General features: G+C 40.9%; 1 protein-coding gene across 1 annotated transcript in view; it reads left to right on the forward strand.

Moving 5' to 3' along the window:
* The window catches only part of PIGF (phosphatidylinositol glycan anchor biosynthesis class F), a 44,330-nt gene that overhangs the window by 2,278 nt on the left and 29,005 nt on the right, over positions 1-13,047 (forward strand). The window contains exons 3-4 of the mRNA XM_054024570.1: positions 1,026-1,117; positions 2,327-2,443. Coding sequence (XP_053880545.1) covers positions 1,026-1,117; positions 2,327-2,443 — 209 coding nt within the window. The remainder of the gene's footprint in view (positions 1-1,025; positions 1,118-2,326; positions 2,444-13,047) is intronic.

Below are 13,047 nucleotides of genomic sequence, written 5' to 3' on the forward strand. Positions count from 1 at the left end.
GAGGGAATGGTTTAATGGTAAAACATATTAGCTGAGGAATACCAAGCAATGGTAGGCAAACAGTATAATGGCTAACAAGGGTTAGGCTGGAGACTCTTGCCTACATGCTCGGGGTCTTACTGATCGCCATATTTGGGGTCGGGAAAGAATTTTCCTCCAGGGTAGATTGGCTGAGGCCCTGGAGGTTTTTCGCCTTCCTCCGCAGGATGGGGCAGGGATCTCTAGCAGGAGGGTTCTCTGCCAATTGAAGTCACTAAGACACAGGATTTGGGGACTTCATCAGCAGAGTCAAGGAAAGGGTAGGGACGGTTTTGTGGCCTGCAGCATGCAGGGGGTCAGACCAGATGATCATAATGGTCCCTTCTGACCTTAAAGTCTATGAGTCTATGAGTATTACCTTTTGAAATGAGACCTGTAGTTTTTATTGTCAGGAGGGGGTCGCAGTCCAATGAAGTTTGAGAAACCCCTATTACAGGATTGTAGAAAGTTAGATACCCATTTCTGAAAGTGGCACTGTCCTCTTGAAATCTAGTCAGTTTTAAAATGTAGTTGGAGTCAAATATAGTTTTATATACTATGATGTCTGAGTCTCTCTGCCAGTTTTTAAAATATTTTGTTTATTTTTTAATCTTCCGTGGTACTTTGTGGAAGATGCATTCCAATAAAAGAAGCATACAACGCAAAGGTGCACGGGAAACAAACTGGGAAACTTTTTTTTTTTCATGTTTTCCTTCTCAGTTATAGTCATTGTAGGTGTTATTTGTAATAGTACTACAGTAGGTAAAACACATTTTCAAACTGAAGTGTGATTTTATTTTTTTAAGCTGATAGTGCTTTAAAACATTAAACACAGGAAAACTTGTATATTAAATGATTAGTTTCAACCGTAGCACAGTGTAATAACTTCATTGACATGTTTCCAAGGCAGGCATAGTGGAACACTGTTGATAAAATGAAGAATATATATTGCTTAATGTACTATTTATAGAGCATTATCCTGATATTTTAGTGTTATTTTTTTTTAGGTAACCAAATTTCTAAAATGCTGTGTATTCTTCTTCATATCATGTATACTGTTTCACGGAATTATCGTTCTTTACGGAGCACCACTAATAGAGTAAGTCTGAAAACCCTATCTTCACCTAAAAGCTGTAAAGCTCCTTTCAAATATTGGTTAAAAGGCTTTGGATTAAATTCTGACCCAAACGAAGTTAATGGCAAAATTCCCATTGATTTCAATAGAGGCAGGACCTCACCCATTGTCTGTATACATTTTGAGGCAGGCACTAGTAGGAATTAAAAACAGACGGCTGACCACTTGCCTTTTAGTATGTGCTCATTCTGTTTTATAATCTACATGGAAAAATGATTTAAAAAAAAAATAAAAAAAACTGCATGGGAAAGTTGCAGTACAGTAGAACCTCAAAGTTACAAATACTTCGGGAATGGAGGTTGTTCTTGACTCTGAAATGTTCATAAGTCTGAACAAAACATTATGGTTCTTTCAAAAGTTTACAACTGAACACTGACTTAATACAGCTTTGAAGCTTTACTATGCAGAAGAAAAGGGCAGCTTTTAACCATTTTAATTTAAACAAAACAAGCAAAGAAACAGTTTCTTTACCGTGTCAACTTTGTTTTGTTAACGTTCCCTTTATTTTTTTAGTAGTTTATGTTAAACACAGTACAGTACTGTATTTTGCCTTTTTTTAGGGAGGGGGGGTCTTTTCTGCTGCTGATTGCATACTTCCGGTTCCAAATGAGGTATGTGGTTGACTCGTCAGTTCGTAACTCTGAGGTTCTACTGTAGTTGTATAAATGTCCCATGTTCTGCTGTCTTTTCCTATCATATTAGCATTTGGGATGTAAGTTATAGAGGGAAACCTGCTTTGCATCTGTCATGGCTGCTGTTTGGAAGTGGCATTGAGATGCTGAGTAATGACATCATCATGCAGGTAAAGCTCGTTATCTGCTTCCACAGTCAAACTAGAAAGATGAAAGGTTTGGGAAAGTAAAAAAAATCAGTGGATACTTTAGTTCAAAAGTGACTATCTGTACAAATTACCAGTGTGTCTGTTAAAGTTGTACAGGACCCAAATATTTAAGATCATTTACTACATTTTTTAGTTTGTTTATGGGGCTATCTGGGGATATTGTATTCCTTTCACTTTATTCCTAAAGGCTGAACAGAAGAAACTGCTCTTGCTAGATTAGTTTTAAGAAGGTGTGCACATTTTCTAATGGAGCTGGCATTTTTTTTTTTAAACTTTAGACTCATTGCTCTTAATCTTTTTTAGTTAATTTTGTTATATCCCTCCTTTTATAGGTCAGTGCTTGAGACATTTCTGTTTGCAGTACTCCTATCTACATTTACTACTTTACACTGCTTGTGTATGCTGGGACCAAACATCCAAGCATGGATAAGGGTATTCAGTAAAAATGGGTAAGTTTTCATTTTCCTCCTTACAATATAAACAGATATGATTGCAATAAAAACAACGAGGAGTCCGGTGGCACATTGAAGACTAAGGTTTATTTGGGCATAAGCTTTTGTGGGTAAAAAACCCACTTCTTCAGATGCATGGAATGAGAATTACAGATTCAGGCATAAATATATATTGGCACATGAAGAGAAGGGAGTTACCTTACAAGTGGAGAACCAATGTTGAAGGCCAATTCAGTCAGGGTGCATGTGGTATACTCCCAATGTTGAAGGCCAATTCAGTCAGGGTGCATGTGGTATACTCCCAATAATTGATGAGGAGGTGTCAACACCAAGAGAGGGAAAATTGCTTCTGTAGTGAGCCAGCCACTCCCAGTCTCTAGTCAAGCCCAAATTGATGGTGTTAAGTTTGCAAACGAATTGTAGCTCTGCAGTTTGTTTTTGAAGTTTTTTTGTTGAAGAATGGCTACTTTTAAATCTGTTATTGAATGTCCAGGGAGATTGAAGTGTTCTCCTACTGGCTTTCGTATGTTACCATTCCTAATATCGGATTTGTGTCCATTTATCCTTTTACGTAGAGACTGTCCAGTTTGGCTAATGTTCATGGCAGAGGAGCATTGCCAGCACATGATGGCATATATCACATTAGTAGATGTGCAGGTGAATGAGCCTCTGATGGTGTGGCTGGTGTGGTTGGGTCTTATTATGGTGTCGCTATAGTAGATATGGGACTGAGAAGGCAACGGGGTTTGTTACAGGGATTGCTTCCTGGGTTAGTGTTTCTGTGGTGTGGTGTGTAGTTGCTCGTGAGTATTTGTCTGTAAGTGAGGATTGGCCTCCCTCCCAAGGCCTGTGAGGGTGGGAGATCGTTTTCCAGGATAGGTTGTAGATTGTTGATGATGCACTGGAGAGGTTTTAACTGGGGGCTTTACGTGATGGCCAGTGGTATTCTGTTATTTTCCTTGTTTTGCCTATCCTGTAGTAGGTGACTTCTGGGTACCTGTCTCGCTCTGTCAATCTGTTTCCTCACTTCCCCAGGTGGGTATTATAGTTTTAAGAATGCTTGATAGAGATCTTGTAAATGTTTGTCTCTGTCTGAGGGATTGGAGCAAATGCGGTTGTATCTTAGAGCTTGGCTGTAGACAATGGATCATGTGATGTGTCCTGGTTGGAAGCTGGAGGCATATAGGTAAGTATAGCGGTCAGTAGGTTTTCGGTATAGGGTGGTGTTTATATGACCATCACTTATTTGCACTGTAGTGTCCAGGAAGTGGATCTCGTATGTGGACTGTTTCAGGCTGAGGTTGATGATGGGGTGGAAATTGTTGAAATCCAGGTGGAATTCTTCAAGGGCCTCCTTTCCGTGGGTCCACATGATGAAGATGTTATCAATGTAGTGTAAGTAGAGGAGGAGTACTAGGGGACAAGAGCTGAGGAAGCGCTGTTCTAAGTCAGTCATAAAAATGTTGGCATACTGTGGGGCCATACGGGTACCCATAGCAGTACAGCTGACTTGAAGGTATAAGTTGTCCCCTAATCTGAAATTGTTGTGGGTGAGGACAAAGTCACAAAGCTCAGCCACCAGGTGTGTTGTGGCCTCATCAGGAATACTGTTCCTGACACCTTGTAGTCCATCCTCGTGTGGAATATTGGTGTAAAGAGCTTCTACATCCATGGTGGCCAGGATGGTGTTTTCAGGAAGATCACCAATGCATTGTAGTTTCCTCAGGAAGTCAGTGGTGTCTCAAACATAGCTAGGAGTGCTGGTAGCTTAGGGTCTGAGGAGAGAGTCCAAATAGCCAGATAATCCTGCTGTAAGAGTGCCAATGCCTGAGATGATAGGGTGTCCAGAATTTCCAGGTTTATGGATCTTGGGTAGCAGATAGAATACCCCTGGCCGGGGCTCTAGGGGTGTGTCCGTGTAGATTTGTTCCCATGCAGTAGCAGAGAGTTTCATAAGCAGATGGTGTAGTTTCTTTTGGTACTCCTCAGTGGGATCAGAGGATAGTGGCCTGTAGAATGTGGTGTTGGAGTGTTGCCTGGCAACCTCCTGTTCATAATCTGATCTGTTCATTATGACTACAGCACCTCCTTTGTCAGCTCCTTTGATTACAATGTCTGAGTTGTTTCTGAGGCTGTGAATGGCGTTGCGTTCTGTACAGCTGAGGTTATGAGGCAAGTGATGCTGTTTGTTCACTATTTCAGCCAGTGCACATCTGCGGAAGCACTCTATGTAGAAGTCCAGTCTATCATTTTGACCATCAGGAGGAGTCCACGCAGAGTTCTTCTTCTAGTGTTGGTAGGAGGGCTCCTGTAGGTCAGTGCTCTGTTCAGTGGTGTGTTGAAAATATTCCTTGAGTCGGAGACGGCGAAAGTAGGCTTCCAGATCACCGCAGAACTGTATCATGTTCGTGGGGGTGGTGGGGCAGAAAGAGTCCCTGAGATAAGACAGACTCCTCTGCCAGGCTAAGTTTGTGGTTGGCTAGATTAACAATATTGTTGGGTGAGTTAAGGGTACCACTGTTGTAGCCCCCTGTGGCATGTAGGAGTTTAGATAGTTTACTGTCCTTTCTTTTTCCTCTGTAGAGAAGTAAAGTGTGCATTGTAAATGGCTTGTCTTGATTTTGTAAAGTTCAATCACGTGGAAGTTTGTGTGGAAGTTGGGGTTTTGCTCCAATCCCTCAGACAGACAAACACCAACAAGAGCTCTATCAAGCATTCTTAAAACTACAATACCCACGTGGGGAAGTGAGGAAACAGATTGACAGAGCGAGACGTGTACCCAGAAGTCACCTACTACAGGATAGGCAAAACAAGGAAAATAACAGAATACCACTGGCCATCACGCAACGATCTACAACCTATCCTGGAAAACGATCTCCCACCCTCACAGGCCTTGGGAGGCAGGCCAATCCTCACTTACAGACAAATACTCACGAGCAACTACACACCACACCACAGAAACACTAACCCAGGAAGCAATCCCTGTAACAAACCCCATTGCCTTCTCAGTCCCATATCTACTCTAGCGACACCATAATAAGACCCAATAATAACCAATAACTTCAATTAGAAGTTGGAGACATTGACATTTAAAAACTGCAAACGCGATAGTAGTAATTCTTTTTTTATTATGTATATCATACTATAGGTCTAGAAGGTTAGAGTCTGATCACACTTGTTTTTACGTTTAAGTGAATCACTAGTGACTTAAGTGGAGTTATGTCTGATTTATACCAGTGTAGAGAAGATCAAAATTAAGCATACTGTGTGTAATAGTTACATGTAATGACCTTTATATTAGCATATAAGCTGTGCATGGGCTTTGGTAGTCATTAATCATACTTTACAGGTCAGTTGCATAGGGCATTTTCTCCTTTCACTCTAAAGAGTAGAGGGAAACAGAAATTAAACCTCTGAAAGATTTAATAAAAGTTATTGAGTATTTTTAGTCAAAATAAAGTAAGGCTAAGTACTAAAATATTGTCAATCCACCCCATTGTGCTGGGTGGTTTTAGCTCGCCAAATGGTAGGTGAGTTTGTGACACACATTCTACAATGATTTCCTCAGTTCTACTAGGTTAGATTTCAGCTTGAACTCAGTTCCATTCTTTTCTAGGATTCAGTTTAGCTTTTTAATGTTGTTTTGAACATAATTATTTGTATGGCTGTACTATGCTTTAGGAGGCAGGCTTGTCTTGTCTTGGCATTTCCACTTGGAGAGACCACACTCCCTTCATCTCTTTTTCAGTGTCACAACATTTTAAAGTAAAATACATGTTTCATTCAACATAATGCAGCTGATTTGACTCATTATCTACTGGGTGCAAATCCATTGCAAAGAACTACTGTAGTAATCTTGTAGTCATCTAGTATCTCAATGATTTTCCTTTCTGGAAATTAATTGCTTAGTTTTTAATTTATTAACTGGAACCATGCTCGCAGGAGTGAGGTGGAAGTCAGGGGGACATGAGCTGAGGGAGGGGCTGATTGTGTGTGCATTGTGTTCCCAGATTGATTTATTGGGTTTACCATGTGGAGTGAGGAGTGGGTGATTTGATGGTGAGGGAGAATGGAGTGGGGAAGGACTCCCTCCTTTTTTTTTTTTTTAAAGGCAAAAAAGTTTGCCTTAAAGTTTTAGTATGTTGAGTTGTGGGGGAGGGGAAAGGGAGAGAATTTTGTACATAGTAGGAATGTATTTTAGAACAGGGAGCGGTAATCTTTTCATTGAGTTCATTGGATCAGGCTCAATAACTGTGATCTTATTTTTGTAACCCTCATCCACCTGTGTGTTTTTTAAAAATCAATAAACCAAGCTCTGTAGAAGGTGCATGTGTTTGTAATGAAAATGCTATAATTAATATTCTATTGCAATGACAAAAAAAAGCTTGAAATTAGAAAGCTATTAAAGTCTAGCTTAATGAATACAAATATCTATCCTGAAAAGGATTAGAGTTGTGTTATGCATTCATATTGCCAAATTATTCACTTTGGAGCTTTGTGAAATCTTTCCACTATTTTAGTATATACTCTGGTTTCTCTTCAAATCGTATAAATCTTTCTCCTAAAACAAAGATCCAGATGTGAATATCTTTTCACATAACTATTGTAACATCATGTTCAATATGCCCCACCATAGGGCTGAAAGGGCTTTTCAAGTGGACTACTTATCGCATGTAACCCTTTATATCCTATTGGTATAGTTACAGATGAGTCAACCCCTTACTTCTTACATAGTTGAACCTGATCCTGCAAGATTTGTAATGTTTCTTTGAGTGCTGGGCACCCTCAGTTCCCATTAGTATCGCTTGCAGAGGCATTCACCACTTTGCAAGATCACTTGTGAATTAAGTTATTATGACATCAGTTTTTAATTTAATGTGTCTCCTTTTAAAAGAATGTTTGCCCTTTTGTAATGACTTACATAATTTTTGAAGCCACATAGATCAGATCTGTGTATTATAAAATAATCAAAATTTGCTGCAGAATTTTCCATTGTGCAGAATTTTCCATTGTGTAGTGCACAGAGAAGAATTGTGGACATAATGTTCTCAAATAAAAATGTGACATTGGATTGTAAGTGTCAAATCTACAGTTTAAAATTGTGTAAAAACAACTTTTGTTAGTTTAGCCTTCTAGGATTTGATTTAAAATTGAACATAAATTGATACTTTAAGAGTTGGAACACTTAAGTGTTAGCACAATATTTATAGTATACATATGCATGGGATCTCTTTGAGATACACCTCTACCCCGATATAACGCTGTCCTCAGGAGTCAAAAAAATCTTACCGCATTATAGGTGAAACCGCGTTATAGCGAACTTGATCTGCCGGAGCGTGCAGCCCCGCTCGCTCGGAGCGCTGCTTTACCGCGTTATATCCGAATTCGTGTTATATCAGGTCACGTTATATCGGGGTAGAGGTGTATGTAAATAAGTTACTGTATTTTACTTCATGGCATCCTGTGCCAAATTTTAAGTAAACCCTAATCTGAGCTCCAGTTTTCTCTAATTCTGCATCCAAAGAATGGGTTGCCTAAGCCAGTTGCTTCTGGACTCTGTGTGTAGTGTGACAGCTAGTATTGCAGCTAATGTCACTAAACTAATCGCATGCTATCATATGCTGTCACAAGCTGATAGTGGGAAAGAAGACCTTTTTACAGTTTATCAGCATTAAAGGAGGTGGGGAAACTGCTATTTAAAAGGCTTTTCGGTAATTGTTGGCTAAAATAGCAGCCTGAGTAAAAGACTTTAGAAATCAGCTAGCAATTGCTGATTTTTACTGCTCCTGTTTGAGTCTTTGTTTCAAGCCACTAGTCTGACTGATCATGTTGAAAATCCCTAGCTGGCATTAGTTGCATTAACATCTGATACTGTACTATAGAAAATGAATTGAGAGAGAGTGATTTTATTTGGTGTTGATTCTGAAAACCGAAGTATTTAGTTTCCTGTAATATGTAACTTAATTATTCAGTTATGGTGTCATATGTTCTTGAGACTTTAAAGTGTCTTTTATGCAGAAGTGCTACATTAGAGCATGCCAAAACTAGAATTGCACATGAACATTCTACTCTAAGGTGGGATCCCCTGCCTACGAAAAGTGCAGCTGCACACCATGGGAGCAGACAGCCTCACCCAGAATTGCAGGGAGAGAGCTGGGCCAGACTCATCCTGTTAGCCCCTACTCCTGACCCACCCAGCTCATGGCCACAGTGGCCCATCCCTCTCTGGGGGCACTACATGGGGAAAAAGCTTACCCCACCCTCTGGGTGAAGGAACAGGGTCAAGTTGCCCTAGACTCTAGCACATAGCGATTATCATGGTGGGTGGGAAATGAGCCACTGGAGCTTTCTTATACTGCCAGCTGATGTAGTTAGTCTCTAGCTCAACTGTGCTGCAGGTCCAGGAATTGAACCCTACTGATGATGTGAGGTTGTTACTGTTGCACGTAATAGAATTTGTATTTATTTTTCCTTTTAAAATGAGGAAATTGCATACAGAAACCTCGTTAAAATACATTTAGGCTGTAGAGTCAAACATTGAAAAAAGTTAGGAAATGCCAGACTATAGATTGCCTATGCAACCTTAACTCTGCCCCTTGTCTGTATCATAGAAGATTAGGGTTGGAAGAGACCTCAGGAGGTCATCTAGTCCAGCCCTCTGCTCAAAGCAGGACCAATTCCCAACTAAATCATCCCAGCCAGGGCTTTGTCAAGCTGGGCCTTAAAAACCTCTAAGAATGGAGATTGCACTGTGTGATTGTATACTATGTCCTCCCCAGGACCCTGACTACTCATTCAGCGTATAGGATAAAAGATCCTCAGGGAATGAGTCTGCTATTCAAAATCTTTATTCAGTTATTGGCCCGTGCCTGCCTTACTGCACACCATCCAAAGCCAGCAATGAATACAGAATTATTCATTCCTTATGGTCTTTTCTAAAGCACTCATCACCCTGATATCTGAGTGTCTCACAGACATTAGTGAATTTGTTTCCACTTCAAGATAACAGAGTGGCAGAGCCAGACTTGGAACTCAAGATCTCCTGATTCCCAACCTTGTGCTCATTTCTTCAGACCACACTGCTTTACAGCCAGAGGTGCTGCAATACATAACTCCTGTCGACTTCAGATGCCTTTGCAAGTGCTCAGCACTTCAGCAGGTTATGCCCCGGTGTCTCAAGTTGGGTAACCAGAAATTGGGGAACATGCACTTACTGTCCACTTGTCAATTTTAGTTTTAAGCGACTTGCTGAGCATCACATGGTATCTATGTCGCAGAGGCAGGGATAGAACTGAGGTCCCAGTAGGGTGTTCACCTGCCTTAAGCAGAAGATCATCTTCCCTCTTACTGCAGTTCTCTACTTACCTCCCCGCTTCTGCAGAAAATGAGGCAAGGATCCTACAATCTCATTCACTACATAACCTTAATTCATTCCATGAGTGCCTTCCATCCTGTGTACTGAATGAGGCAGGAATCTTGTGGAAAAAATACATGATCATGTAATTAAAGATTGTATCATAATGCTTATGCACAAGAGGGGCAGATTAAGGTTGCGCAAGCAATCTTAATTCTGGCATTTCTTAACATTTGAATGCTTTACTTTGTAATCTGAATTTTCTTTTAATATGGAGTTTTGGTATGTAATATAATTTTGAGTGTATGTACAAAAGCATGCATGGGATTTGAGTTGATTTTAATTACTATTCTTGACAATGAAGTAGCTCTTAGTTTTAGTGTTTTTTTTTTAACTGAAATAGCTGTTTAGGTTCCAAATGAACATTTAAACATCTTTTAGTTATACAGTTTGAGACAGGTTCGGTCACGGAGATCCCCTTGGGACTGTCACCTGATGTGCTGAAATTACCTCTGAGCCCATTTTCCCTGCCAGCTTGGGACTTCCAGAACCCTGCCTTGTTGAGCCAGACACACTAGCCTGCTGCAACCCAGACCCAGGGTCTGGGCCATGCCCCCAAAGCTGCAGACTTTAACTAAAAACAGCTCAGCAGGTTACCTGTCTCCAGCACCCAGGCCCCAATGGGATCCAAACCCCAAATAAATCCGTTTTGCTCTGTATAAAGCTTATACAGGGTAAGTTTGTATTGTTTGCCCTCTATATCATTGATAGAAAGATATGCACAGCTATTTGCTCCCCCAGGTATTAATCACTTACTCTGGGTTTACTAATAAACAAAAGTGATTTTATTAAGTATAAAAAATAGGATTTGAGTGGTTTCAAGTAATAACAGACCGAACAAAGTAAAAACAAAAACACACAAGTCTAAGCCTAATACATTAAGAAACTGATTACAGGTAATATCTCACCTTCAGAGATGTTCCAATAAGTTTTTTTCACGGACTAGACTCCTTCCTAATCTGGGCCCAATCCTTCCCCCGGTACAGTCCTTGTTAGTTCCAGCAGACATCTCAGGTGGTAAGCACTCATAAGCATATTTCCATAAAACACATGGATTGCAACATCACACAATTGTTACCATTTAGTAAATGAAAACAAACTAAAGTGCACTGTATATATGTTTTAAGAAATGAATAATGAAGTGTGTTTATATCTAAAGTTGTCTAATGAGAGAGCCAAATTTTAGTAGTAGTAGTAGTATTATGTTAAGCTTTAAATGTGAATACTTTGCATTGACCGGTAATTTGCCTGTGATTTATTAAAATGATTATGAATGCAGATGGAATATTAACTTTTGTCTTTGCAGAGAAGTGTCACAATGGTAGAAAACTCAGCCCGGGCACAAGTGAGTGCTTCTCCATTGACTGCACTGGAACTCTTCCTGCTTACACCACAACTGCATTTGGCCCAGTGTATTTTTTTTTATAAGTGATTTAGTCTCTTATCATACATGTGTTCTGGGTTTGTTTCTGTTCTGTATCTTCAATGATTTAGCTAATGGCATAGAGAGTACACTTAAAAAGTTTGTGGATGATACCAAGCTGGGAGGGGTTGCAAGTGCTTTGGAGGATAGAATTTAAAATTCTAAATGATCTGGACAAACTGGAGAAATGGGTTTAAATTGCAGCAAGGGCGGTTTAGGTTGGACATTAGGAAAAACTTCCTAACTATCCAGTGGTTAAGCCCTGGAATAAATTGCTCAGAGTGGTTGTGAAATCTCCATCATGGAGATTTTTAAGAGCAGGTTGGACAAACACCTGTAATGGATGGTCTAGATCAGGGGTGGGCAAACTATGGCCCGCGGGCTGGATCGGGCCCCTCAGGGATTGCCCCCCGTGGCGCTGCAGGCCCTGCACTGCTCTGAGCAGCAGCCAACCCGACGTCCCTGCGGCCCCCGGGCCCTTGCCTCCAGGCACTGTCCCCCGCAGCTCCCATTGGCTGGGAATGGGGAACCGCGGCCAATGGGAGCTTTGGGGGAGGTACATGGAGGCACGGGAAGGGCAGCGCACGCGGAGCTCTCTGCCCCTCCTCCCCCCGGGACCACCCCAGAGTCCGAACCCCTCCTGTACCCCACCCCCAAACTCCCTGCCTTAAGCCCCCTACCTGCACTGTGCACCCCTCCTGCACCCCAACTCCCTGCCCTGAGCCCCCTCCTGCACCCCACACCCCAACCTCTGTACCCCACACTCCTCCTCTGCCCCAATCCCTTCCCCTGAACCCCTTCCTGCACACTGCACTCCCTCCCGCACCCCAACCCCCTGCCCCGGCCCTGCATACAATTTCCCCACCCAGATGTGGCCCTCAGCCCAAAAAGTTTGCCCACCCCGGTCTAGATAATACTTAGTCCTGCCATGAGTGCAGAGGACTGGACTAGATGACCTCTTCAGGTCCCTTCCAGTCCTATGATTCTGATTCTTTGTGCTAGCTACAATTATCTTAATCTTAACACTAAAAAAGAAGGCTAATAAGCATAATATTCTATATTCCTAAATTAAAAGGGACACCATTAATGTTGGAAAAAATTAGAGTTTCTCTCCTCTCCAACAAATGTCAGGCTTGCATTGTAAATATGTTATAGTCTATATTTGTGATCTTACAAACACACGCTTAACTTTTTGCATGTGAGTAGTCTTGAAATCAATCACATCAGTAAAGTTTATGTGCATTTGTCAGTGTTTGCAGGATTGGGGCCAAAGAGTCTAGATTCCTTGACATGAGGGCTGGAGTTAGTCAAAGTATGTTATGTAACCTAGACACAGCACAGGAGCATTTGTGATGCAGTCTTTGATCTGTCAACCTTGACAAAATCTTTCCTTAAAGAAAAAGAATCTTAATTTTTTTGACTAATGCTTGTAGAGAGCATTACTGTTCTTTTATCTTGGCTTCTTTCATACATTCACCAAGTATCATTTTTGATATCCTTGGGAAGTAGGAGAAGAATTTTCACCTTACCCATACCACATCTTAAAGAATTACCTTCAAGAGAGGATTGTTTCAGAATCTATCACTGTATACAGTCATCAAACCCAACACTACACAAATGGTAAACTCCTTGTTTAGAGTATTATTACTGAGCCAAAAATAACTTATTTTAGAAAAATATTTCTGGCTAAAAGTGTGGGAGGTGCTCATTCAATAATAATTTCTCAAAAAATAGCTTTTTCAGTGTGGTCAGGTAATACAGGAT

The sequence above is a fragment of the Malaclemys terrapin genome, chromosome 3, assembly GCF_027887155.1.
Source record: "Malaclemys terrapin pileata isolate rMalTer1 chromosome 3, rMalTer1.hap1, whole genome shotgun sequence".
NCBI lineage: Eukaryota > Metazoa > Chordata > Testudines > Emydidae > Malaclemys > Malaclemys terrapin.